The sequence below is a fragment of the Tricharina praecox genome (assembly GCF_024521635.1).
Source record: "Tricharina praecox strain CBS 144465 chromosome Unknown BZA05scaffold_6, whole genome shotgun sequence".
Classification (NCBI taxonomy): Eukaryota; Fungi; Ascomycota; class Pezizomycetes; order Pezizales; family Pyronemataceae; genus Tricharina; species Tricharina praecox.
Genome location: NW_026250408.1, coordinates 1,451,867 through 1,476,764, shown reverse-complemented (window position 1 = coordinate 1,476,764; position 24,898 = coordinate 1,451,867). Strand labels below are relative to the sequence as shown.

At 57.0% G+C, this 24,898-nt stretch overlaps 5 protein-coding genes across 5 annotated transcripts; all 5 read right to left on the bottom strand.

The window, feature by feature from the left end:
- Window positions 1–1,545: 1,545 nt before the first annotated feature.
- On the bottom strand, window positions 1,546–2,792 carry BZA05DRAFT_443188 (uncharacterized protein; the record flags this gene model as incomplete). Its single annotated transcript, XM_051486829.1, has 4 exons — window positions 1,546–2,209; window positions 2,276–2,437; window positions 2,499–2,511; window positions 2,576–2,792. 4 exons carry the CDS (start codon window positions 2,790–2,792, stop codon window positions 1,546–1,548), a joined length of 1,056 nt encoding a protein of 351 aa, XP_051341814.1.
- Window positions 2,793–5,852: 3,060 nt separating this feature from the next.
- BZA05DRAFT_417068 (uncharacterized protein) lies at window positions 5,853–7,171 on the bottom strand (the record flags this gene model as incomplete). The annotated part of the gene is made up of 4 exons (XM_051485442.1): window positions 5,853–6,642; window positions 6,703–6,764; window positions 6,817–6,932; window positions 6,994–7,171. 4 exons carry the CDS (start codon window positions 7,169–7,171, stop codon window positions 5,853–5,855), a joined length of 1,146 nt encoding a protein of 381 aa, XP_051341813.1.
- Window positions 7,172–12,125: 4,954 nt separating this feature from the next.
- On the bottom strand, window positions 12,126–15,408 carry BZA05DRAFT_466426 (uncharacterized protein). The gene is made up of 2 exons (XM_051487789.1): window positions 14,390–15,408; window positions 12,126–14,333 (listed from the first exon to the last, which is right to left on the bottom strand). The coding sequence occupies exons 1-2, from the start codon at window positions 15,008–15,010 to the stop codon at window positions 12,351–12,353; spliced, it is 2,604 nt and encodes an 867-aa protein (XP_051341812.1). The 5' UTR covers window positions 15,011–15,408; the 3' UTR covers window positions 12,126–12,350.
- A 1,367-nt stretch (window positions 15,409–16,775) lies between these two features.
- BZA05DRAFT_241586 (uncharacterized protein) lies at window positions 16,776–17,936 on the bottom strand. Its single transcript, XM_051479920.1, has one exon. The coding sequence runs from the start codon at window positions 17,792–17,794 to the stop codon at window positions 17,048–17,050; it is 747 nt and encodes a 248-aa protein (XP_051341811.1). The 5' UTR covers window positions 17,795–17,936; the 3' UTR covers window positions 16,776–17,047.
- A 3,848-nt stretch (window positions 17,937–21,784) lies between these two features.
- BZA05DRAFT_443185 (uncharacterized protein) lies at window positions 21,785–24,089 on the bottom strand (the record flags this gene model as incomplete). The annotated part of the gene is made up of 3 exons (XM_051486828.1): window positions 21,785–22,411; window positions 22,487–23,706; window positions 23,786–24,089. The coding sequence occupies 3 exons, from the start codon at window positions 24,087–24,089 to the stop codon at window positions 21,785–21,787; spliced, it is 2,151 nt and encodes a 716-aa protein (XP_051341810.1).
- Window positions 24,090–24,898: the final 809 nt, after the last annotated feature.

Genomic DNA, 24,898 nt, shown 5'->3' with positions numbered 1-24,898 from the left:
ACTTGGAAGCACTTGTGTACTTGATAGGTTTCTTTTTACGTACTGGGGGGGGGGGGGGGGGGGGGGGGGGGGGTAATGCAGCTCGTTCTGGGGAGTTGCCTTGAGGATCCAGTGATATTGACTATTTCGTGTTGTGGTGCGTATCTCCCAAGTCTATGCCCTCGCCGATACGAGATGATAACAGTAACCACTCACCCCCTCCAGGAGCGACTGTTCTACTGTAAAACTGCCACTAACCATTCAGCCTATCCGGACTGTAGAGCGAGAGAGTGTGTTTGAGAACATCGATTGATGGTAGCATGCAGACTATCTGTAGTAGGAAGACTACGGCGACCTGAAAGAGTCACCATCGACTTTTGTACCAGCCCCACAGGGGATACCATAGATCATGGAGAGAAATTACCATTGCCGTCCGTCCGGCGTCGGCCCGTTGCTACTACACCACTACCTAGGTAGGTATGTAGTATGTACGAGATCAGAAAGTAACAAAAACAGAAACCAAGGAAATGATATTAAGAAAATGTAGTTTCCGCTCCTTACCTCTTCTAAGTGAATGCTATGAAAGAAGGTGTGAGGAGGAACAGCGGGAGTGACACCGGCCCCTCAACTTCAGTCTTCAGCACTCTCCTCCTGAGTCCTCCTCGCGCCTCAGCTCCGCTTCTTTCTTTGCCCGCTCCCTGAGGTCCCATTCGGACACCTCATTTGCTGCATCTTCCCCAGCGGCCGTTAGGATTCATCTGCTCACAGATCGTGATAGCCACTGATCACGCTAGTGATTAACGGTGACTGAGTGACCGGCGGTGACTAACTGTGAGTGACTGCGCGTGATGCAGTTTCGCTGGCAGTTAGTAGCCTTGCGGATCTGCACGAGTACGGAGTATAAACGATGGACAGATAGTCGAATATCCAAGTCTCAGACATATATCCCCCGGCTCCCCTCCCGGCTTGGGGGCGGGTATGCGGCCTTGTCTTCGGCCCTGTCTTCGAAGTTCGGCCTACCTGGGTAGAGTACATAGGGAAGGCCTGGTCGCAGTGGAGGGTTTGTGTCGTTGTATCGTGGCCCGTCGACCGGCACATGCATACTCCCTCACGGCGAATTTCGTACTTTTATGGACGTGCAAAGCGATGCGATTTGACTTCGCCTAGTCCTTCAAAGTTCAGCTCTTCAACTTGGCCCGCGTATGTACTTTACCGAGGGCTTCGACCGTGGAGCTCGCTTCAATCGGGACACTCGAGTCTCAAGTGAGTAGCGCAGCCCCCTACTACGATTCCTCCTTCCACAGTTCCACTTCATATATTAAGTACTCCGATTCCATTCGATTCGTGATTTGTACATACATAGATACAAGAAAGAAGAAAGAAGAAAGAAGAAAAAAAGGTTCCGCACATCTTAATCCTCGATTCCCGCACCTTTGTTCTCGCACCTTTCCCATGCAAACAGGCCCGTGCAAACTGCAGCTAGACTCCCCCCCAAAACCCTGCACAAGTGACAAAACAGCATATCTCGCCGACACATTATCCCCCCCCCCCCAAAAAAAAAATCAATCAAGTCCTCTGCTCATAAGTCCCCAACTCCGCCGGGGGCGGCTGTGGAGGGGGCTGCTGATACATCAGCGGCTGCTGCATCGCCTGTATGGGCGGCGAGTACTGCGGCTGCTGCTGGGGGTAACCACCGCCGCCATACAGCTGCTGCGGCGGCGGGGAGCCGGGAATCGGCATTGGCATGTGCTGCTGCTGCTGGTTAACGCCCGCCTTATCGTTGGTGGGGTAGTATCCGACGCCCGGCTGCGGCTGGGGGCCGGGTCCGACGGGCGGGTAGCCAGCGGCCGCGGAGGCGGAGGCGGAGGCGCTCTTCTTGCTGCGCCGCCGGATCAGGAAGAACCCCAGCAGGCCGATGGCGATGACGGCGACGCCGCCGACCACGCCGCCGGCAATCGCGCCGGTGTTGGTTGAGGTGCTGTTGTTGCTGCTGCCGGCGGGAGCGGTGGGGACGCTGGCGGCGGAGGTGGTGGACTCGAGGGAGAGACCGCTGCCCGGTAGCGTGGTCGCGTCGGCGGGCGTGGATGCGGGCGTGCTGGAGCTCGGCTTCGAAGTGAAGGATTTTACCTCGAATGGTTGCAGCCCGCTGGTGGACGCTGTGGCGCAGATCAGGATCAGGAGGGAGTTGGTGCCGGCGTAGCTGGCGCAGTAGGGGAGCGCGGAGTCGGAGCTGGTGGACGTGAGAAAAGGCCATCGCGAGGGATGGAGGAGAGGTAGGTATAATTTATGTACATACCAGACGAGTGTCAGCGACCCGGCGGTCGAGATACACGCCGTTCCGCACGCGGTCGAGTCATAACACGTAGTGTCGAAATTGCAGTAGTCGTTTTGGTAGCAGCAGCCGAGGACGGGAAGAGAGCTGTGGCTTGTGCAGGTGAACGATACGCCGCAGGAGACTCTTTTTTATCTTGGTCAGAACGAACGAACGAACGGTACACGGGGGAGAGGTGGAATCCTACTCGAACTCGGGGACTGCCAAGGGACGCCAGTCAGTAACACAGCCATCACTCGGTGTCAATCCGGAGGGGGAGCTTACGATGAACACTGCTGATATATCCACACACTTGATCGCTCGCGGCTCGTTTCCTAAGGCCGTGCGGATTTCGGAACGCAGGCGCGGTCGTCGGCCTCGGGATATCCATGTAACCGAATGGGCCGGCGTCGGGCTTGGTACTGGTCGGAGCATCCCATTTGACCTTGGCGGCGGCCAGCGAGACCGAGTACAACAGACATATCCAACTCGCGAGTGCCATCGTGTGTATGTTGAGTTCCTTGAAGGGTGTCTATCGAGGACCGGGATCTGTCGGAATCGAAGTATCTGGTGGGCAGACCCTTTTTTCAGCACCCGCGCGAGGAGGAGGAGCTGGGGCGCTCTTTATTGTTGGGGGTGCTTGGTCATTTGTTTTTTCGTGGAGGCCTCCGAATGCAGCTGTGCCAAGCGTCTGACGGCGTGCAGGCGAATAGCGCGCAGAAGAGGCACTACCCATGGTGTAACCTGGCTCTCGGTTGTTGTCTGCAGGGAGTCCCACCCGAGTTGCGAGTTGCGAGTGGGGATTGGGACTTGAAGAGCGTGGAGTTGGTGGTGAGCGTACCAACCATCTAATAATACCGGTACTACTATAGAGTACAGTAGAGCGTGAGTATTGTTGCCTGCTCAGTGCTCACGCAGCGCTACTACTAATAGCGAAGGTGCAACTGGATACGTGGGCGGCTGGCAGCTGGCTCACAAGTTCAACGAGACATTCTTCAGACGGTCCGCTGGTTCTTCGTTTCTCGTGATCCGTTCCACGGCGGCGAACTCGCTACCGAGACCGTCCAATGGATCTTTAATTCTTCGGATGTTTCATTCTTCGGATCTTCGATTCTTCGGATCTTTCGTTCTCCGCGATCCTTTCCACAGCCACGAACTCGCTACCGAGACCTGGCGTCGCCTGTTCACTGGATCTTCCATTCTTCAGATCTTCGGATCTTCCATTCTTCGAGATCACCGCGAACTGTCAACCGAAACCCGGCGGCGGACGTCGTCTGTGCACGGGTTTTTTGGATCCCCATTCCGTCCCTCACTCCGTCCCTGCATAGGTAGAGTAGATACGACGATGCCGATTACCGGTATCACGGGCACAGGTCCGAGGTCTGAGGCACCGTATTCCCGCCTGCTGATGAGGCTGGTGCTGGTATGATACACGCAATATCCGAACGGGAGGCCGCAGAGTCAGGGGTACCGTACTCCAGGCATCCAGCCTCCAGCGGGCTCCGTGGACCGTGGGCGACGGCGGCTCGACTCACCAGGATTCAGGGAGTCAGGGAGGATCTATTCTCCGTCTCGACTCTTGAGATCTGCCTACTCTCCTACACATAGATACGTAAGCGGGGATTCGCTATGGGCATTGGACATTTGGGGGGCGGCGACGAACAAATGAATACGATCCACCGTATGTACATACTGGACGGGGGGTACTACCGTATCGTATTGTGTAGATGTGTGGGAGTGACAAAACATGACCTCGCAGGCGGTCGGTCGAAAGATCGGATTGGAGGGTTGGAGGGGGTGGCAAGTGCGGGGGGTTGGTTACCCGTTCCCCTTCCCCTCCCTTCCCTTCCCTTCCCCTCCCTTCCCTTCCCTTCCCCTCCCTTCCCTTCCCCTCCCTTCCCTTCCCCTCCCTTCCCTTTCGCCTGCCCTTCCCGCCAGCCCCTCCCCTTCTCCCTGTGCAGTTAGTCAACTAAAGTCTCAACCCTTCGCCGCCCACTTCCCTTCCCGGGCGCGAGAGTCATACAAGCACGTCATACCACAACATCTACCAATAAGTCGATACTAGGTAGTATATCGGTACGAGGTACTCTAACTGCCACGGTCCACCAGTGACTGGAGTATGTGCCCATGAGCTGGACCGTCGGATCGCCCTCCCTCGAACAAGTATCGACAAGCATCCGACCTCTGGAAGGAGAGGAAATCGGGTGGGCTCTGGACTCTGGAGTAGGAGTCTCTGCGGAGCTTCTGAAGCCGATGGGTAACACCCTCCCCATCGTGTGTATGCGGCGTATGAGGTAGATACACTGGACTCTGGACTCGGGAGCCGAACGCATATCAGGTCCGGGCCGAAAACAGTCGAGTTACCACAGTAGGTAGTCGAGTTACGTGCAGCACACAAACCGGAATCCGGCTCGGCGCCCTGCACTGGCCGTTTGAAGACTCCATTTCCGTGTCTCCACGATTCGAGTCCTCAGACTTGGCGATGTCGCGCGCACCGAGTGCTGCTAGCTGGTTCCAAAAATATCCACGAATGGAGTGCGAGCTGCAAACTGCGAAATGCGAAATGCGAAATACTCTACATACGCGTGCGGTACTCTACTCTACCCTACTTTGCCTACCGGCATTTCTCCTAGGAGTCTGGGACTGGGAGGAGTCCAGGACATCTCATAGGTACCGTACCCGCCCCACTCCCCGGCTGCGTCCCGGCAGCGTCTCCGTGTAGAGTACAGCCACAATGATCGACAGTATCGGATAGGTGTGTATCTGGCTTCCACACTGCACAGAACATAGGTAGCGGGGCACGCCTTGCACCTCACACCGTGCTCTACATACTTACTTGCTTACGTAGGTATTCGCCTGAGTCCGGTCAACTGGAGTCTGTTAGCGATAAGCGCTCTCCGAGTCCGACGGGTTCCCGTGAAGAACTTGCCAGTTGCCACGATTGTGGGCTCGAGCTGGGTGACTTGGGATTCTACGTTTTCGTCGAGCACCGGACACTCACGACTCGCGAGCTCGTTACGCGGTACATAGTTGTCGTCGAGTTCCTCTGCCGGTACTCCGCTACCACTACATATCGGCAATGATGCGAGGTAAGCTCCGCCCCACTAGCAAACGATACGGCTGGTGCGAGACAAAGTGTAACCAAGTAATTCTGTAACGATGGGGGTTGGTGATGAATTCACAGCCTCTCAGCGCGTCACTGCTGTAACATCACTGCAACCTCAAGATGCGCCCATCGTCAGTGCCATCGCGCCACAGTAAATTTCCACCCTCCTTGTTCTATACAGTACTTACTTGCTTGAGTGGTTCGGTATCTAAGTACATTATGTGAATACAGACTTGCATCACGCTGTGAAAGGAATCAAAGGAATCAGAGAAAAAGAAACAAGAAAAAGAAAAATGCTGCAGAAATGCAAGCAAAAGAAAAACAGAAAGAAACAAGAAGAAAAAAGAGATAGAAAATACAGATGTCACAAGTCCAGACCAGCCCCTAACTCCGACCCTCCCTTGCGGCGCACAAAATGGAAAATAAAAACACACATCTCCAGCTCCCGCATCGTACCTAGTATCGTTCCGGCAGCTCCGTCGGCGGCGGGCCATTATACTGCTGCTGAGGCTGACCATTATACTGCTGCTGCGGCGGCCCGTAGTATCCGTGCTGCTGTTCGGGCTGGTGGTACGGCGCGGGCGATTGCGAGTCGTAGTGCGTCTGCGCGGAGACGGGTGTGGGCAGCTCCGAGGGCTGGTACTTGTAGCCGAAGGACTCCTGCTGCTGTTGTTGCGGGTGCATCATCTGCGGCGGCGGCGCGGCGTACACCTGGTTGTTCCACGGCTGGTCGCTGTAGCTGCCGCCGGAGTACATTGGCTGCTGCATCGGGGGTTGCTGGTGCTGGAGCATGGGCTGTTGCGCGGCGGGCATGTCGGGTTGGTAGGGCACGTGGTGGTTGGGGGCTACGGCGGCGGCGGCGGCGATGGCAGCCCGCTTCTTGCGGCGCGAGAGGACGAGAAAGATGCCGAGCGCGCCGACGACGATCACGGCGAGACCGCCGACGACTCCTCCCGCGATCGCGCCAACGTTGGATTTCCCGCCGCCTCCTCCCGATGTGGGCTCCGTAACGGCGCCGCCCAGTGAGGCCGAGGCGGAACCCGAGGCCGGCGACACCCCGATGTCGGACGAGGCGAAGACGATCGCCGTGCGCGAGACTACCTCGACCGATGTCGCCTTGGGGATCGTGATGGCGGCATTCATGGCGACGGGCTGGGTCAGGCCTGCGGTTGACGTGCAACCCCACACGCTCACGGTGTCGCTGGGCACCGTGTAGAGGATGCAGAACGGCGCGGTCGAATCGGTACTGTTCGCGGAACATGGCTTTAGCTCCCGGGCTTGCGACGGCGGGATGGAAACAACTCACCACTTCCTCATGAGAGTGTTCGACAGACAGCTGACACCGCAGGACGCTTGGGCAGCCGAGCCCTGATCACTCCGTTAGCCCCCTCGTCCACCGTTGGGGAGGATGGGTACTCACGATACATGCTGTCCGGAATCCGCAGACGGTAGTGTCACTCTCAGGATAGCAGCACCCGAGAACACCGCTTCCGGTGGTGCAAGTCGCCAGACTGTACTCGCAAGTCCACGGACGCCCTACGAATCCCACAATCAGTCACTGTCGGTCGGCCAGCAACAAGGAAGCATGCTCTCTCACCTGAGTCGTTGCTGATGTAACCGCACAGCTGGTCGGAGAAGGCTCTGGCGAAGATGTGCTTTCCGGGCATGGGCACCATCTCTCCGCCGTACAGCGGGAACGGCGCCTCGGTTGGGAGCGGCGTCCAGCCCAGCGGGTCGTTGACGGGCTTCGTCGGGTTCGCACCGTCCCACGGCATTGCGGTCGCCATCGTCGCGGCCAATCCAACAAACGTCCAGAGAGTCGCCATAGCTGCCGTGTCGCGGGGTTGTGATTCTTTTGCGAAGCGAGTGAGCGGAGTCGAGTGTAGGTAGGTACATATGATAGAGGCGATAAATGCTTCGGAGCCTAAAGGCCAAGGATGGGGGGGGGGGGGGGGGGGGTTGGCAGCCACCGGTATTTTAGGCAGTGAACACGAGAACGAACATCTCAGCCGTGGCTGGGCATGCACTTGAGGACTTTCGGTTGCTGCATCCAGTGATGGACCAATCACCGTCGTGGGCGCCTACAGTACTGCAGCGTCTGGCGGGGATTGGCTCGGTTTCGCATCGGGTGTTGCACGGACTGTCGGTGAGCACGCCGGCTGCGACCCCACTCTCTCTCTCTCTCTCGACGCTGGGAGGGTTGGCAAGGCGATAGATGAGGCGGAACAAGTGCACTACTAATAGGATCTACGATATACTCGCTGGGGATCACGAGCAGCGTCCTGACCTTCGAAGCGTGCGCAGTAACTACCCCATTCGTCGTCACTCGACGGCGGCGAATGCCCGGCCGATGGTCGAGGACTCGCCTCATCTCCCTCTCTCTCTTGCCTCTCAAATAACCATAGTTTGGTCAGGCCGGATGCGACTGTGACTGAAATGCTCGCAATCCAAGTGCATCCCACAAACAACGTCCATCCCATGATCCGCATCCGCCTTGAGGCTGCTAGGTCCAGGAATAGATGGCCCTTCTCCTTCTCTGACTTCTGAGTCCTGAGTCCTGACTCGCGAGTCTCGAGTCCTTCCCAGTCCCAATCCCAGGTTCTTACCCGCAGGCCCCAGCCATCGCGAACGCCACCAGATATGCTCGATCTTCATGGTTGACAGAAACATCCACCATTCCAGCACCGAGGTTTAGATGGATATAAAGCACTCGTCTCGCACCCTCATGTCGATCCCGCCGGTGCTACGCCATGCCATGCTACTCACCAGTACCCCACCTACAGAGCCGCCGTCGATGTTCCTACGTACAATACATATCCTATCCTACACATGACAGCCGGCCGGAGTGTTTCCTCGTCGTCACGCACGGTGCAGTGGGCATTGGGGGTCTCACACGCCGCACGCGGCCTTCGAGGGTAATTGGAGGAGCGGGTATGTGTGATTTGCGGCTGGAGGCTGGAAAGTGCTGTTCGGAATTTCCCAGGCTGAGGGTCTGGTTATTCGCCTGCTGTCCAATCCAGTATCCGCCGTTCCACTCTCGAGACATCCAACGATGGAATTGCGGTCTCGTCTTCAAAGCAAGGCGGCTACCAATGGCTCCTCGAATCGACCGAGACCGGTCGTTCTGAAGTCCGAACGCTGTTTTCAAATTTCGACATCACGGCCGCAGCCTCGCTATACCCAAAGTTTCCACTCACTCACGAAATCGGGACTCTACCACGGCTCCGGAAGACACACCTGGTTGAGTACATCTAGAGTACCTACCGTACTGATTTCCGCACATCCAACCACAGTACAGACAAAGCGCCAAACCACTCCTCAGCCCGAGCCCGAGCTGTCACCCGTGTGACACTGCAACTGTGTGCCTGTGTCCCCCCGACTCCCCGAATCCCCGATCTCGTTCACACTTCAGAGACACTTGGCACGTAAGATCGAAATAGAGCAGGTAGCGATATGAATCCGCTCGGCACTCACCTACATATCACCATTCACCTATCACAACCCTCCTGTCGCGAATCCAAACTTCAGGGTTTGGGTTGCAACATCGGTAACACAGTTCCGCCACGCCGAGCGCACCAAGAGAATATCGACAATCAAGAAAAAATCAAAGAAGTGCGCAGCTCGGGCTTCCCCGCCTGCGCATTTGTTCGATTACTTGTTTCCTCTCCACCCACCCACCCACCAACACCACCCAAGTCCACCACACCTGGCACACCACACCATCGTGTTCATCTGTTCGTCTGTCTGTGTGTCGGTGTCCGCCTAACTCTGGTACGGTACTCGAGAGTAGTGGGGTGTTGTCCGTGACCTTTTACAGGTTAGCAGACCGCTCTAGATATGCACCCGAAGCGAGCGAACCTGCGAAGGACCGGATAAGTCGGCCCCGGCTCCGCTCCGGTGAAGAAGGTACGCTAGATACCTACTGGTACGAGGCGCATCTATATATGTATGTATATACGGAAAACTAGAGTAGAGTCGCGAAGTGATGAAGTGGCAAGCGTAAATAGGTACAAACCGGATCCTATCGATGGGGGATGGGGGATGGGGGCGGGGGGCGATGAGTAGCAGCGGTGGGGAAAAAGCGAGCGGGCGAGAGAGAGAGCACAGCAGAGTACGTTACGGGCGCGCAGCACGTGTCTATTAGAAATTCAGTGATTCGCACCGCTTCCCCCGTTCATCGTAAAGAGAGAGTTGGTGTTCCCATCGTGAAGAGTCAAGACGGCGAGCAGAGCTTACGGGCGGCAAAATTCATTGATTCGATCGATGGTAGAGTTAACATCGAGTCTCCAGGCTCTAGCTGGACCCCGTATTCGGAGATTAAGTCGTATCGCTCTATCGCCTCTGCATGCGCTCTATAGGCTAGGTAACTAGAGTATCCTGTGCCCATGTCGTTTCCTCCCTGGCTATCTCGAGTAGAACAGTAGAGTGCTTACTAACAGTAGCCGACAGTGACACGACCCTGGCCCTGGCCCTGGGGCCTGAACCTTCAACCGCTACGCCACGAGTGCACTACCCACCACGACCATCACCAGCACCACGACCATCACCAGCACCACGACCATCACCACCACCACTGCGCGGTGTAACCTAGAACACTGAGTACATACAGCACATATAGTCGCGGCGACACACGTCCGGCAAAATCGCCACGACGAAAGCTGTCATGTGTAGTGTGTGGGAGGAGAGTACCGGTATGTACTACATGCTATAAATTAGCCGAGTACCCTCCGCTCCATCTGCCATCACTCGACGCCAATTCACGACAGCGAGAATACGTCTCAGTTCGGCCCACTCAGCCTCGACCAAGGGCCTGCGGTGAGGTAGGGACAAGTCTCGGGAGTGGAATTTGGTCTTTCCTAGTGTCATTTCTTTGGAGCACTCATTTCCTTGGAGCGCTCATACATTGCTGGGAAAGCCCCATCGGGCCACTCGATGAAAATCGGGTCGGACAGTGAGTGGCGAGGAAACGGGGCGGTGACTGGATAGATATTGCCATGAATTAGATTGGTAGGTCGCATGCGATCAATGAATGGACAGAAAAAAAAGAACCAGCGGAGGAGGCAAGGAAGAGGTTGAGGAGCCGGGGCCACTCCCGCTGCTATGTACTACCCACTGCGTGTTCCTTCATGGCAGATTCTGATGGAGAGGAAGGTGGCGAGGTGGAGTAGGCTGCGGATCCTGTCTTTTCGTATGTAGTGTCATTTCTTTGGTGGCTCAACTTGTATGTATCCCTGGCCACAGGCCAGGGCGGAGGGCAGCCTGCGGGGGAAGCCACACGGGGCAGCCCGTTGAAGGTCTGGTTGGATTTTCTTTCTTTGTATCGTTATTTTTCTTCTCTTTGTTGCCGGTATTGAGCAACAAGGGTTGAGCGGGACGATGTACCTTTGCAGCGCAAGGGACGAAGAAGAGGGTGGGTTGAGCATATAGGGAGGGCTGGGCGGAGAGTAATAGGGAACCGGTATAGAGCTCTTGGCCAGCGGTCAGTGACAACTGGGTGGGGCGGACATCAAGGCGGGCGGCACTCCGTCATTGTTCTTGTCCATCGCGGGGGGGGCACCCACCACTTCATATTTTTCAAGTTCTTGTTTCCAGCACGGAAAAAACCCCGCGTGCTCCAGTGGTTTAGGGCCACGCAATACAATCGGCGAGGGGAGCTGAGGAAAAGTTCTCGGTTCAAAACTGGGTGAATGCCCTATGTATTCGGCTCTTGATGTTTCCAAGCCACCCGCCGGCGGGGGTGGTGATGGTTTTTGGTTTTTTGCATCACGGGTGGAGTATGTGATATCACTCGGTAGTTGTTATCACGTGACACACACCTTGTGATGCCGGTTCCTTTTTGTAATTCAATCATCATTGCATTCGACCTTGGTTGATCATGGCTGCACTGATTAGACAAAAAAAAAGCCCATCAGCCTCGGGAAACTCACTTGAAATCCCTAGCGCGACAACCAAGTCCGATCCGCCTCATGCGAGCGGCGGAACCAAGCCGGCCATCAACAGCAACAGCAACATTGGCGGAACCGCACCGGTGAAACCCGCTTGCACCGCAGTACCGCAGTGCCGCACGAACGAGTCCTCTCATGATTCATCCACGGCACCCGCGCATGCATGCTCTTGCTGTGCTGTACTGTACTGTATTGTACTGTATAGACGACGCCTCCACCGCACCGGCGTATCGTACCGCCACGTGCTCTACATGTGATACATGCACCCTCCCCGGTAGCCGGGTGAAAGCATGCACTTCACAGTATTCGCGACTCGCGAGGGCGAGGGCTATCCTGTGACCAAACTATGGAGTAGGTATGTAGCTACTCGCTCTGTCTGGGCTACCGACTGACTGTCCGTAGCGTCGCTTCAACACGAGTGATACCTATCGTAGGTATCTTGAATATCCGCAACAACATGGCGTCTCGCCGTTCTCATTACATTCACTGCCTTGCCTGGACGGGTGTTGCTTCACAACCACTCGTATTAGAAGCAAACCTAACCAGTCCCAGTAGTGATTCCATGTAGCTGAGGAACGATTCTCCTGCCACGATTCTCCAGCCTGCCTGCGCAAAATTCTCCGACTTCACCGCCTTATTTCTTCACTGTGACATTCCCACGAAGCAGGTACACAGTACACTTCAATTCAATTCAATCCACGCCCCCTCCAGAAACAGCTCAAGATTCAAGAGTAACTACCCCCCACCTCCTCCATTCTCAAGCCCCAATATCCACAATAAGTCAAACCTCAAATTTCAATACACAGAAGATAAAAGTTAAAGAAAGTACAGATTACGCTCCCAATGCCATCCAATGCCACCACAAACTCCCGCACCCGCCTCCCCGCAAGCCATGCCCAGTAACTATGCCTGGTAACTATGCCCATATGATCGAAAACTAAACAAAACTCAAAACCAACGAAACGAAACGAAACGCAAAAAGTATATACAAGAACAGAGATGAATCGTATCACCACACAAAAACCTCCCCCCTCTCCTCCTCCCTGCCAGGCGTCATCGGTCCACCAGGACTCTTGGGCGGTGGCGGGGGCGGCGGGGGCAGTGGCGGCAGCTCATCCCCATCCGCGTCCACCCCCAACCCCACCCCCACGCCCAATCCCACCCTCCCCTTCCCCCCCAGCGCCCCATTCCCATTCCCATTCCCCGCATCTCCATTCGCATTCACCTCAGCCACCTCCATAGCCCTCCTCTCCAGGACGACAAAGCTATTCTGCATCCTCCTAAACTGCTGCAGCGTCTCAATCTCAAACAGTTCCTTTTCCCTTCTAAGTCTCTTAACCTTCTCCTCCATATCGTTTAGCAGCAGGGTCTGCTGCCTCGCGAGCCCGTCGCGCTCTGCCAGCTGCGCTTTGAGCGCGCCGTTCTCGTCTTTCAGCTGCTGCTGCTGCTGCTGCTGCACGGTGCCAGTGTTGTCCGAGAGCCGCGGTAAGGGGGGGACTGGGAACTCCGAGAGTAGTGTTAAGTTTGGGGTAGCGCAAAGCTGGGCTTGCAGTTGGAGTATGGTGGCGTCGCGCCGCTTGACGTCGCGCTTGTATGCGCGAATGTCGTTGCGGTAGAGCTTCGTGTCGCGCTTGAGCTGCGCGACGACGTCAGACAGGTTCGTGGCTGGGGAGTCAGAGGCGGCGGGTGGGGAGATGGAGCGTGACGACGACGACGAGGAGGAGGAGCTGGTGGCGAGCTTGATGGGGATTTCGAAGGTTTGTTGTTGCTGCTGCTGCTGCTGCAGCGAGGCGAGTTGCGCGCGCGTGTGCTCGAGGGTATCGCGGAGGGCGCCGCTCTCCTCCTCGAGGTCCTTGATGCGCTCGGAACGGTCCTCCGTGGCCTGCTGGAGCGCCGCGTTCTCCTTGCACAGGGTCTTCCAAGCCTCCTCGAACTCATTGCGCTCGCGCTTGACGATTGCGAACTCGCGGTTGAGGCCAGCGATGTGGGCATCGCGGTCTTCCGCCGCGTTCTTGAGCTTCTGGATGTCGTGCTTGCTGTCGGAGACGGTGAACCAGGCGTCCTCGGTGATCTGCGCCATGGTCGCCTCGAGGTACTGGTTCTTCTTCTTCTCCTCTGTCAGCCGCGCGTTGAGCGTCTTGACCATCGCCACGAGGTCGTCGTTGCCCGACCGGTGGAGGTGCGTGAGCGGCACCACCACCCGGCGCTTCTCGAGCTCCTCGTTCGCGTCCCGCAGCTTCGCTTCCAGCGTCTCCCGCTCCCGCCGCATGGTCTCCAGGTGCGACTCGTACTCGAGCCTTTCAATATTCCTTCTCGCCTCCACGGTGCTCAACTTCCCGGCCAGCTCGCACCGGCGCCTCTTCTCCACCTCCCCCTCGCCGCCCTCCTCTTCCACCCCCTGCATCCCGAGCCCAATCTCCTCTTTCGAGCGCTTCTGCAGCTGCAGCCGCTGCCGCTGCTCCTCGGCAAGGACCTTATCCACCTCGACGCACTCGGCGCCATCGCGCAGCTTATCCTTCAACCACTCGAGCTGTCGATCGCGCTCCTGGAGGAGCTCCTCCATATCCTCCAGTCGCAGATTGAGCATATCATTATTCGACCTCAGCAGCTCGAGCTCCTTCTCCTTCCCCTCGATAGCGAGCAGCGACCACCCAGGGGCCGTCGCCTTCCTCAGCGCGTCTCTATCAGCGGCATGGCCTTCCTTCAGCGCGGCGACAACGTCGACGTGCGACTGCCGCAGCGCGGCGATGCGCGTGCTGTGGTGCGAAGTCTCGGTCTCGAGCTCGCGCTCGAGCTCGCGGATCCGGTTGAGCAGCAGCAGCAGCGAATCGCTCTGCCATTGGTCAGCGCCCCCTCCTGCTCCTACTCCTCCTCCGACGGCTGCCGCCGCGCCGTGTCGCGAACGATAAGGTGTGGGCCCCACCTGTGATTCGGTCGAGTCCATGCTCGGCGTGTTGGCGTGATTGCGCATGGGGAAGATGGGGCTCATGCCCTAAGAGGTACGTCAGCATTTTGTCATGTATCCCGAGATTAGAGATCAGCACGTACCAGACTGTTGTTTCCCGCCTCCATGGGGCTGTAGCCGAACACCAGTGGGCTCTCTGGGCTCAGCGGCGGGCTGATGGGCAGTGCATTATTCGAGGGCGGGAAGCGGAAGGCTCGCTTCCTTGCGTTCTCCCCCGGGCGGGCTGACGTCGGGGTTGCCACCGCGGGGGTGACGGGCGTCTCGACGGGCGTGGGCAGCATGGAGACGGACGCATTGTCGCTGGTGTGGCTGTAGTGCTGGAAGCGCTGGGTGCGCTGGGGCGCGGGCTGGTAGATCTGGCGGCCGGGGTGCGGCGACGGCGGGAAGGCGACGTAGTTGCTGCTGCTGGAGACGCTGCGCTGGTGGCCGTGGTGGCTCGAGGTCGAGACGCTGGATGGTGTGCGGCGCAGCGAGGAGGAGGGCTCCTGCGGTGTCGGCGAGGTCTGCAGCCGTGGCAGGTGCTTCGGTGAGGCTGGGCCCGGCGAGTCGTTTGATCGGCTGCGGAACCGGGTGGTAGTCACGGTTGGGATGGAATATGAAGGAGCGGGAGACCGCGGTGTCGAGCGCTCGGGGGATTTGGGGGTCGCCGTCCGGTCGCCATCCGAGTTCTTGCGGCGGGAGAAGATGGACAGTGAAGGAGCCATGTCGGTCTCACAGCGGGGTCACTCGTCGGACCGGGAGTAGAGGCAACTTTGACTGCTTCTTCTTGTTGTCCTTCTTGTCCTTCTTGTCCTTCTTGTCTTCTTCTTGTCTTTCAGTCCGTCTTCAGAATGTAAAAAGGTGAAAAAGTGACAACCAGCGTCAACAGTCCACTCTTCAAGTTTCAGTATCAGAATCAGTAACAGTATCTGTCTTCCCGTTGGCCAGTCAGTCAGTCAGTCCGTCGATTTGTTGGCACAATTCGGTCCACGGAAAAAACATCCAGCGCACATGGCGGCGCGGGGCGTGGGCGGGGATTATGTACCGGGTATATATGATCTCCCAAGCTCCAAGTTTCCAAGGTCCAGCAGCACATGCACAGCAGTGCGGGGGGAGGAGGGGGGGAGGGGGGGCGGAAGCCAAAACCGCCAGCCTCCGTCCAGCTCGCAGTCTGAAGTATCGATTTAGATTGAAACACTACGTACCTGTAATATGTACGATGACTACGGATGCTGAGTGCTGATGATGTGTTTTTTTCTGTTTTGTTTCGGGTTGTGACACGCAGTACACGCAGCCCGCTTGTGAATGTGCTTGTGCCTGTGCTTCTGGTGCTACTGCTGATGAGCTGGCCGCGGCAAGTCGGTCGGGAGTCGGGACGATATGATATGGCGACAACAACAACGAGAGAGTGGATGTGGATGTTTCGTTTGGCGGGCGCTCCGGCAGGTAAGCAAGAAGATAAATAAAGAACGAAATTAAATATCTCGAAGGAAAAAAAAGAACCGGACAGAAACGGAGTCGATCTCGTTTTTTTCCAGCGGCAGAAGGGAGAAACAGAACAGAAGTAAGAACAGCCAGCGTTTCTCGCGCGTCCAAACAATTATCAAGAAAAGAACACCGCTAGATACTTGGTATGCAGACTTTTGGGGGCGGCGGTGGGGGGGGGAGGGGGAGGGGAGGGGCAGGAAAGAAAGAAGTGTATTGTATTGTATTGTATTGTATTGTAATATTGTCACAGACAGCCCACGCAAAACAGTCCCCCTCGTCCTCCTCCGCCTCCCCCGGGCCCCTCCCCCCCTCTTGTATCGTGGGAGTTTCGCACTAGCCAGGTCGCTATCACGGTATCTAGAGGAGAGTAGAAACTAGAGGAGAGTCGACACATGTCCCAAGAGTAGACTACGATACCAGCCCAGCCTGCCGGATGCGCTTGAGACATCCAATGTGCGAGTGCGGCCAACCACACGTCGCCACTGAGCAAGTGCAAGTACGCAGTTACAACCACCGTGGAAGCGCAGTGCCCTATCAGGCACGGGGCGTGGGTATGAATATGAAGGACCGAATCTCGTGAATCTCCCAAGAATCCATCATCTCTCCACCGGGCCCCGTGAGCGAATCGTGCGCGAAGGATGTCGAAACTAAAATACCCCCCAAAAAAAACTCGTCGTCGTCGTGTCGTGCGTGGGGTGCGGTGCGGTGGGGTGCGGTGGAAATGATGCATGGCTCTCCTTTGGGACCGAGGGCGGGCGCTTAGCGATCTCGATTCTCGACGTGCTGAGTGGTCTGTGAGCTGTGGTCGCTGTGGTGGTGATGCCGGAAATAGCCTGTGGCCTACGCTGCGGCCTGCGGGATTGCATAGCTCGGAGCTTGGTGATGAGTGAGGTGGTGGGTATTAGTTGCCTAGTTAGCTGATGCACTGCATATTCCCACTACACACATATTCCCACTACATACATATTCCCACTACATACATATCCCCACAATCCACACCCTCCAGCTCGGTACTTTCGGTAAGTACTTGGGAATTATGTGGCTGCTCTAGCAGCTCCACTACTCCACAGCTCGGTACCCAAGTACCCAAGTACCCAAGTACCCACGTGTGCACCGTGTATGCACGTCCGCCTCCCTCCCCCTCAAGTCTCAAGTCTCAACGAGTCTCGGATCCACTACGGCCGGAGCCCCGCGGCGTGGTACTGCAGATACATAACCTCGTACGCACATGGGGTTGTCAAAATGTGAATCATCGCCAAACCCCAGCCCAGACGTCATGTTCCACCAATATGTGTCCACCAGCCCCGCGGCCCCGCCCCTCCACGAGCGATCCCCAGTAGGCAGTAGCGCCCCCAAAGGCTTGGGAGCATGAGGGCGCCACGGATAGTATGCATATGCACGCCATCCGCGTGCCTCTTTTTCCGACGAGGACTCAGACTCTCGCTCGTGGTGGGGTGGGGTGTAGGCCTTGAATGTGTATGTGGAGGTGGAGGTGGAGGTGGAGGTGGAGGTGGAGGTGTGCAGCCTGAACATGGACTGGGCGGACTCAGGACTGGAGACTGGGGAGAGCAAACGATGGGTCTCAGACTTTTGAAGCTGCGCACTCGAGCTCGAGCTTGAGATCGTGTGTGTGAGCTCGTGTGTATGTGTGTGTGAGTGTGTGTGTATGGCCACATCCACTTCCCCGCGGTCAAGGAGCTCAGAACCGAGTCAGCATTCCTGCATGGCAGATGTACGAGTACAGTTGTCGTTATCGCGCCGTAGCGCCGTGTAGGAGTTCGTGCGCAGGTGTGTTCTGTATTCCGTGTGACAGTGCTCGTGGGATTTGTGTAAGGCGTCGCGGATCGGAAGGATGGTGAGATGGGGAACGGGGGGTGGATGGGTCTGGTAGACTGGTACTTGGCTCTGGAAGTCTTGGAAAGGTCTCTGGCTGCGGTGGACGAGAGATGAATCCACCGTGGTTGAATGAGTATACCGGTAGTGCGAGTAGTGAGTGCGGGTATGGTACGTGCTTCTCTCATGAAGAGGTCCTATTAGCTGCGAAGGACGACTCACGAGACATGAATCCACCATGGCCGAACGAGGATAGTACGAGTAGTGAGTGTGCGGTCTCGGTCTCGGTCTCAGGCACGGACTCTCAGGCTCAAGCTCACGAAGTCTCGCGCCGGGAGTCGGGAGAGGCTGGTGTGGCGAAGTGAAGGGGGAGGCTGGGTTGTCAGCGGGAGGAGGTAGTGAAGGAGGACTCCTGTCGGCGACTCGGCGGGAGAAAACGAAGGTAGCCATTGGTGGGCATCAACTCGATAGGCATGGCGGAGTCTTCTTCTTCTTCTTTCTCGACCATCATCTATCGAACAAACGATCAACATCCTATCTCCGCTCTCTTGTCTGTGTGTGCTCCCTTCCTCGTCCGAACGCTTGCCGGCCTGTCGGTCTGGAGAGAAATTAGCGAAGAGCTCTCGCAAAACTGGTATCGACTAGATGTCAACATCTTTGAGGCCCGCGAGATTGTATGGGAGAGGCATGGGGTGCTGGAGTGCCGAATCAGGTGTGTCACTCGCCTCTTCGCCGCGATCGTCGGAGCATCTTGTGTGCATCCTACTCGAGCTGGTTATATGTATCCTCTACTACAGCAGACAGGATATATCATACACGAGTAGTGCGTGCGAATAGCGAAGAAGAAATATAAAACAAAGATTTCATGTGCAAACTTGGGCTGGATGACCAACACTTTCTTCCACATTCGCACCGACGTGATCTACGGTAGCAGCAGTAGAGTACGGTATGCGAAGTCAACCCGGCTGTCGGATTTGGGTTCCTTCGCCTTTCGCTATGCAGTCCGCGTCCTATATACTATATAATAGGCACAATGCGCTCCTCCGATTCTCTGAATCTCCGAAGCTGTCTGTCTGTCTGTCCGGTGGGATCAGGCTCTCAATCTCACGAGTCACCGCCGTTGCCCTGCCGAATTCTGGAGTCTGGAGCTGTGGATCCTACGCTGTCGGCCAACTTTTCTTTACAGTTTCAGCGCAGTAGCTGTGTTGTTTCCCGAACGTCCTCGGCAGCCTCTCCAACTGGTAACAGCTGTATGTAAGCACATACCATCCGGTTCTACATATGACTCCCCTTCGCGAAACTTCCCTGGAGAAGAACCGGATGCACAGTGGAAGCAGCCACACGTTTTCTTGCGGAAATCCAGACTCCAGAGAGACCAAGACTTGTGGGCTGCGATGTCTGCCGTATGGAGGAGCCTGCAGCGAGTTGTAACCTGTAACTAGCGCCTACCGTATTTTCCGAATGTGTGCGGTATGGGCTAATGCTTCGTATGCTAAGCATGGATTCTGCAGCGGGGCCTCGGAGGGAGGGGGGGAGACGTGAATCCTCGGAACACGCGAACCCCTGCGTAACTGCGTTTGCCGGGAGTTTCGGCTCGGCCCGGCGGGTTGCAAGTTTGAGGGGGGGCGAGCTGTAGCGGTTATAGGTATTGGACGTCTCGGTGGGAAGTCTCAGTACTTTAAAGTGGCACGCCGCGGTGATCCGAGACCACGGGACTCGGACTCTGGAAGATCGCGCAGTACCATTCTATCCATGGTCTCCAAGAACATCAGCGACCCATGGGAACTAGCACCTTCCGCCCACTCATGGGTTACAACTTATTCAGATCCCGCCGCACTCCCAAGTTCGCCAGTTCGCCCCACGCCGGCTGAACAGTGAAAACCCGGCTGAAAAACCTCCCGTCGTGATGGCTAATCCTTGACCTCCGTATGTATGTAAAAGTGCACTCTCTGCTATCCCGCTTCCCCGCTCAGTCGGATCGCGATTCACATCACGCGGGTGTTTACGCATGCATGCATGTCTGTATGGAGGGATGTGTGTACGCATAGGTCCCTCCGGAAGTAGAACTTTGCAGATGCTGGCTGGCGAGGGCTGGCGATGGCTGGCGAACGGAGCGCTGCCTTGGACGTTTGGACTCTTGGAGGTGAACGGGCTTGGTCGTGCAGCTCCTGTAAATGTCGTCGAATGCTGAGGTGGTGTGTTGAGTTTCGAGCGGGAGTGAGAGTGGGGACTGTGAGGACGACGTCGGAGTACACATCGTACCCGTATCACGGCGGCTGCGAACGGTGTCATACCGTGTGTAGTGATAGCGGGTGAGTTCACCAAACAAAACACCAACTCATCAGTCTACCGCCAATTACCCTTCTCCAATCTTCCTTGTTTCCCCCTCCCACCCCGTCAATCCCTGATCCTGTACGCTACCGGTATCCTACAAATCCCGGATTCCGGAGGCAAATTTTCCCGTGACGGTCACAGAAATCACTCGCTTGGCCGCGGCCGACCTTACCCGCTGGGGTCCCCGGTCCCCGCATCCCAACCGCAACGGCTGGCATCAGCTACACGGAGCGTTTCGGGATCGCAATTTCGCGATCCAGATCGCGGAGTGACGGTTCAGATTGGCAGGGAATATACTCGAGACGGGGGTTACGTCGGTGCGGACGTGTACTCTATCCAGTAGCTATCATACGTACGCAAGGCACTCTGTACCTCGGCGACCCGTGAGCCCGTGGGCTGTGGTAATCCGCGGTACAGGCGCCGATACCGACACTGACGCCGACAACACCATGATCTAGGTTCTAGGTTCTACCGTTCCAGCGAGGCTTGCAAAGTTGCGATTATCGTGGCATTCGCAATACTCCCAGTTGCCGCCGCCGTTGGCACGATAGCTACCTCCTCTACGTACCAAGTAGGTACTCCATCACTCTCACTATAGCTGGTGCTGTATACACCACCACTACCACCGTTCGTGTTGTGGATGGTATTGGCACGACGGATCTTGATATCTTGTACTGTTGTGAGAATCGGATGGACTCGAATGACAGGGTCTAACATCGTTGCGTGCACACTGCACGCTGCACACTGCAGTCTACGAGGTATCTATAGTAAATACGGCTCTACACGTCTGCAGCCTCCTCGCTCACTCGCTCCGCCGGTCACGGTGGGTATCGCACTGTCGCACTGTCGCTTTGTGGGTGTGGCATGAGACTATGATACTATGATCGGACCCACTCACTCAGCACGAGTGACTGCAAGCCTGCAATGTCCTATTCACTCTCAACTTCACTCAATCGCCAATGGTCTGCAATGGTCTGCAATGTCCTGTTCACTCCCACTCCCACTCCCACTCCCACTCCCACTCTTACGTCCACCCACCCAGCACAACCGTCCAAGTTCCAAGTTCCAAGTTTCAACAGCTACATTCCATACCCCTCAATCACTCGCCCGTCACCCCCGTCGCGACCATCATAGCCTGAAACCTGTAAGTCATTCCTGGAATCTCCCAAGTCCCGAGTCCCAAATCCCGAGTCCCGAGCTTGTCACTTCAGAAACGGTCGGGCGGGACTCGGCAGTCGGGTATGTATGTGCTCGCCGTGCTCTAGGTAGTAAGGCTGTGTGCGCGACAATACATTGATTCCCGCGCTCTCGCCCGCTCGCTTGTCACAGTTGTAGACAGAGGTTCAGAAGGAGACAGAGGGTCGGGGACAGAGGAATCCAGTGGCCATGTCGGGCCCGCTTAACGAAAGTCCGGTTGCACTATTGCACAGTGGAAGCTGGATGGGCAACCGAGTATATTCCTTTGACCCATGACCCATGACCCATCATCCGAATAGGTCACAACTTACAACCACCTTACAGGCACCCAATGATTAACCAAAGTTCAAACAGATCATTTATCACATACGTCTCTCCGGGTCAGGACTGTCTCGGCATCTCGTTTGTAATCCAACACGATATAAAAACCCAAGAATCGATTGCTCGTATCCCCAAGCCATCAGTGACCAATGGCTGGGGCAAGTACATACTTTGACAATCTAATGGCCTCGCAAGACTCAAGTAGAGATTTACAACTAGACATCACCGTAATCCAAAAACCCATGTGCCTCCCGAGTCCCGATCCAAGAACCAGTCCCTCCCATTCCTCGGTCCTCCGCCCAAGTTCCAACCAGCCCAGCCCAAAACTACGCCCCCCCAAACCACGCCCGACTCCTAAGCGGCTTCGTATCGCCGAGCCACAGGCCCGTTCCCCAGCCATAGGCCAGCACCGGGGTCTCCGCGAGTTCCAGCCTCTCCAACCTCTCCACCCTCTCCACCCTCTCTCCACCAACCATACCCCCCGCACCCCCCGCACCCCCCTGCTCCCCTTGCGCCCTCTGCTCAACCCTTACCAAAAACTCATTAATATCAAGATTATTCGCCTCGATCTGCAAAATAAAGAAGCAGCGAATAGACCTGAGCTCTTTCAACCCGCCGTTCGTTCTCGCAGCCCTCCTCAGTTGTTTCAACAGATGGCTGACGACATTCCTCGGCTGGGCAGCTAGCACATCCAGGTCTTCTATCGTCTGCTGCTGGATCCCGTTCTCGAGCGTTTCTATGCGCGACGACGGCAGCGGCTCGTGCATGTCGATCTCGGCCGCGAGGGACTTGTAGTGCGGGTGCGCAGCGAAGTTCCGTGACCCAGGGTGCCGAGACCGGTACTCGTCCCAGATGTCGGATACGACTACGTCGCTCATGTCTAGACCTGTGTGGAACGGGATCGTGAGCTTCTGTAGGTGCTTTAAAGTGCCGATGGGCTGCAGGAATTGTTGCTGTTTGCAGTGTCAGAGTCAGAGATAGAACAAGAGTGAGGGGGGCGCAGGATGCAGCGGTGGATATATACGTACCAGTGTGATGTTGTTGCGCATCGAGCCGTCGGTCTCCTGGACGCCCTGGACGGCAATGTCGTAGAAGCTAACCAGCCCGGGGGTGGAGTATGCGCACAGCTTCAGCTCTCTCAGGCCCGGCATGGCGGTCACGATCTCATCGAGCCACTCGACCTGCGGGCGTATGAGCGAGTACTTCTTCATCTTCGCCGCCGATGCCGAGCTTCCGATGGCCGCGTGGATCGCCGTCATCTCCTTACGCTGGAAGTCGCCCTGCAGCTTGATCGTCTCGAGCATCTCCATGCGCTTGAGGAACGTCGCCAAGAACAGGCGCGAGGGATTGAGTCTGCCCGACCAGTGCTCGCCCACGCGCAGAAGGCTACAGTCGGAGCGGAACCAGACGAGGCGGCGCGAGACATGCTCCATCAGCGGCACGAGCAGGTGTTCATGGCCCTGGTGCAGCACAAATTTCTCGGCGGGCCACGCAAACGCTTTCAGTTTTGGATGGCGCAGCAGGAAAGCGATGATGCTTTCGTGCGTGAGGTGGAAGTTCGGCACGCACGACACATCGCCGGTCTGCGCGCGCAGCTGGAACGCCGTGAGCGCCGGAAACGTCAGCGGTTCCAGGATCTCGGGCAGCGTGGATATATTCTGCACCAGCTCGATGGTCAGCGACGTCAGGTTAGGCGAGTGCGAGATGATCGTCTGGATGAACCGCGGGCAGCAGTCGTCGTCCGGTACGTGGCGGCCCATGGGCAGCATCGTCCTCGCTCCCGTCGTGATGAGTTTTCGCAGACGCAGATGCGTGAGCCCGGTCGTGAAGCCGCGCTGGACCTCGGGCGTGGTCGAGAGGAAGCGCGTCAAGGCACGCAGCGGCACATCCTCGACCCAGAGCTTCCGCACGCAATCGCGCCGGACTACATACTCCAGGAGAGCTTGGATCACGAGGGCGGAGCCCGCAACGATACGGATGGTCCGAACGGGCGCCTGGTAAAGGTTGACCATTCCAGCATCCAACGTTTCCTGCAGGCGCTCGAACGTGAATCCGGGCGGCGGCAGTGGTAGCGGCGGTGGTAGCGGCGGAGGTGCGGGAGCAAACTCCTGGCCGTTGCCCGCGAGCGCCAGCGTGAGTATCGCCAGTTGCGGCAGCATGGGCATGTCGTGGCGCGTCCGTATACGCATCCGTTCGACGCTCGCCCGCGTGAATGTCGGCAGCGGAGAATCTACATGGTCGATGAAGACTACAAGCAGGAGGATGGGATCAGCATCGTAGCACAAACGAGTGTTATCCTGCCATCCTGCTATCCGACGGCGACTCACCAGCGTGTCTCACGAGATTGGGCTCTCGCATCAACTCCAAAATCCTGACCGCCCTCCTCGGAGATTTGCCATTCTCGCCGACACCGTAGTAGCCCAGGAACACGCGGGCGTAGATCTTGGGAGTGGCGGCATGATGGAATTGGCGGCAGGTCCTGGCAACGCTGAACAGGTCGCTGTTGTCGTCGGATTTGAGGAGCGACACGATCTCGTCGATGATCTCGGGAGGAAGGGAGAGCAATGGGCAGGGCAGGTTCATGGAAGACGAGGAGGAGGAGGCGTCACGTGGGCTCGTAGGTTCATTCATGGTGGGCGAGATGCCGGACAATCCGCCTGCTAGCTACGGGTGTATCGATCGTATTCGGGTTGTCTCTCTCTTTCCCTCCCTCTCTCTTGCTCGCGTCTTCCAAGTGACGCCGACGATACGGAGCGAGGCGGTCGAACCCGAGCAGTTCTGTCGGTGCAGACGCAGGCGTCGTGTTTTTTTTTTGGAGGGGGGGAGGGTGTGGAAGCTAGAGCACGGTAGAGTAGAGTATCTCGAGTCTGCAGGGAGGGGAGGGGGGATGATGCGGGGTGGTGAGCGAATTGGGGGAGTGGGTGGGTGTGGATGGAAGGCTGGCGTGTGCAGTGGTACAGCTTCCAATCGTGCTGCGATGTACCGGTACCGGTAGTAGCTTGTATGGGCTCTCGCAGTTATGTACTTCGAGTGCTGGGCAGGTGGGGGAGCTGTGAGAGAAAGTTAGAGGCGACAAGCCGCTGGCTAATGCTGCCGTCGCTCGCCGGTGCGGGTCCGCCAAGCGTTGGAGTTCCGTCGGACATTCGGGACGATCGTAAGCCCTAAGGCGGGGTCGTGGTGGGAGCGGGGCGGCGGTTCTCGCTATGGATGCAGAGTGCTACGGGACGGTACTAGCGGTAGCACTAAGAGGAGCAGGATAAGTCACTCTAGCTGCTCGCTACCGAGCTAGAATAGGAATGGGAAGCGTCAGCCACCAGTCACTGACTGATGCCACAGCCGCTGACCTACGCCACAGCCACTGACCTACGCCACAGCCACCGACCTACGCCACAGCAACTGACTGACGCCACAGCCACTGACCTACGCCACAGCCACTGACC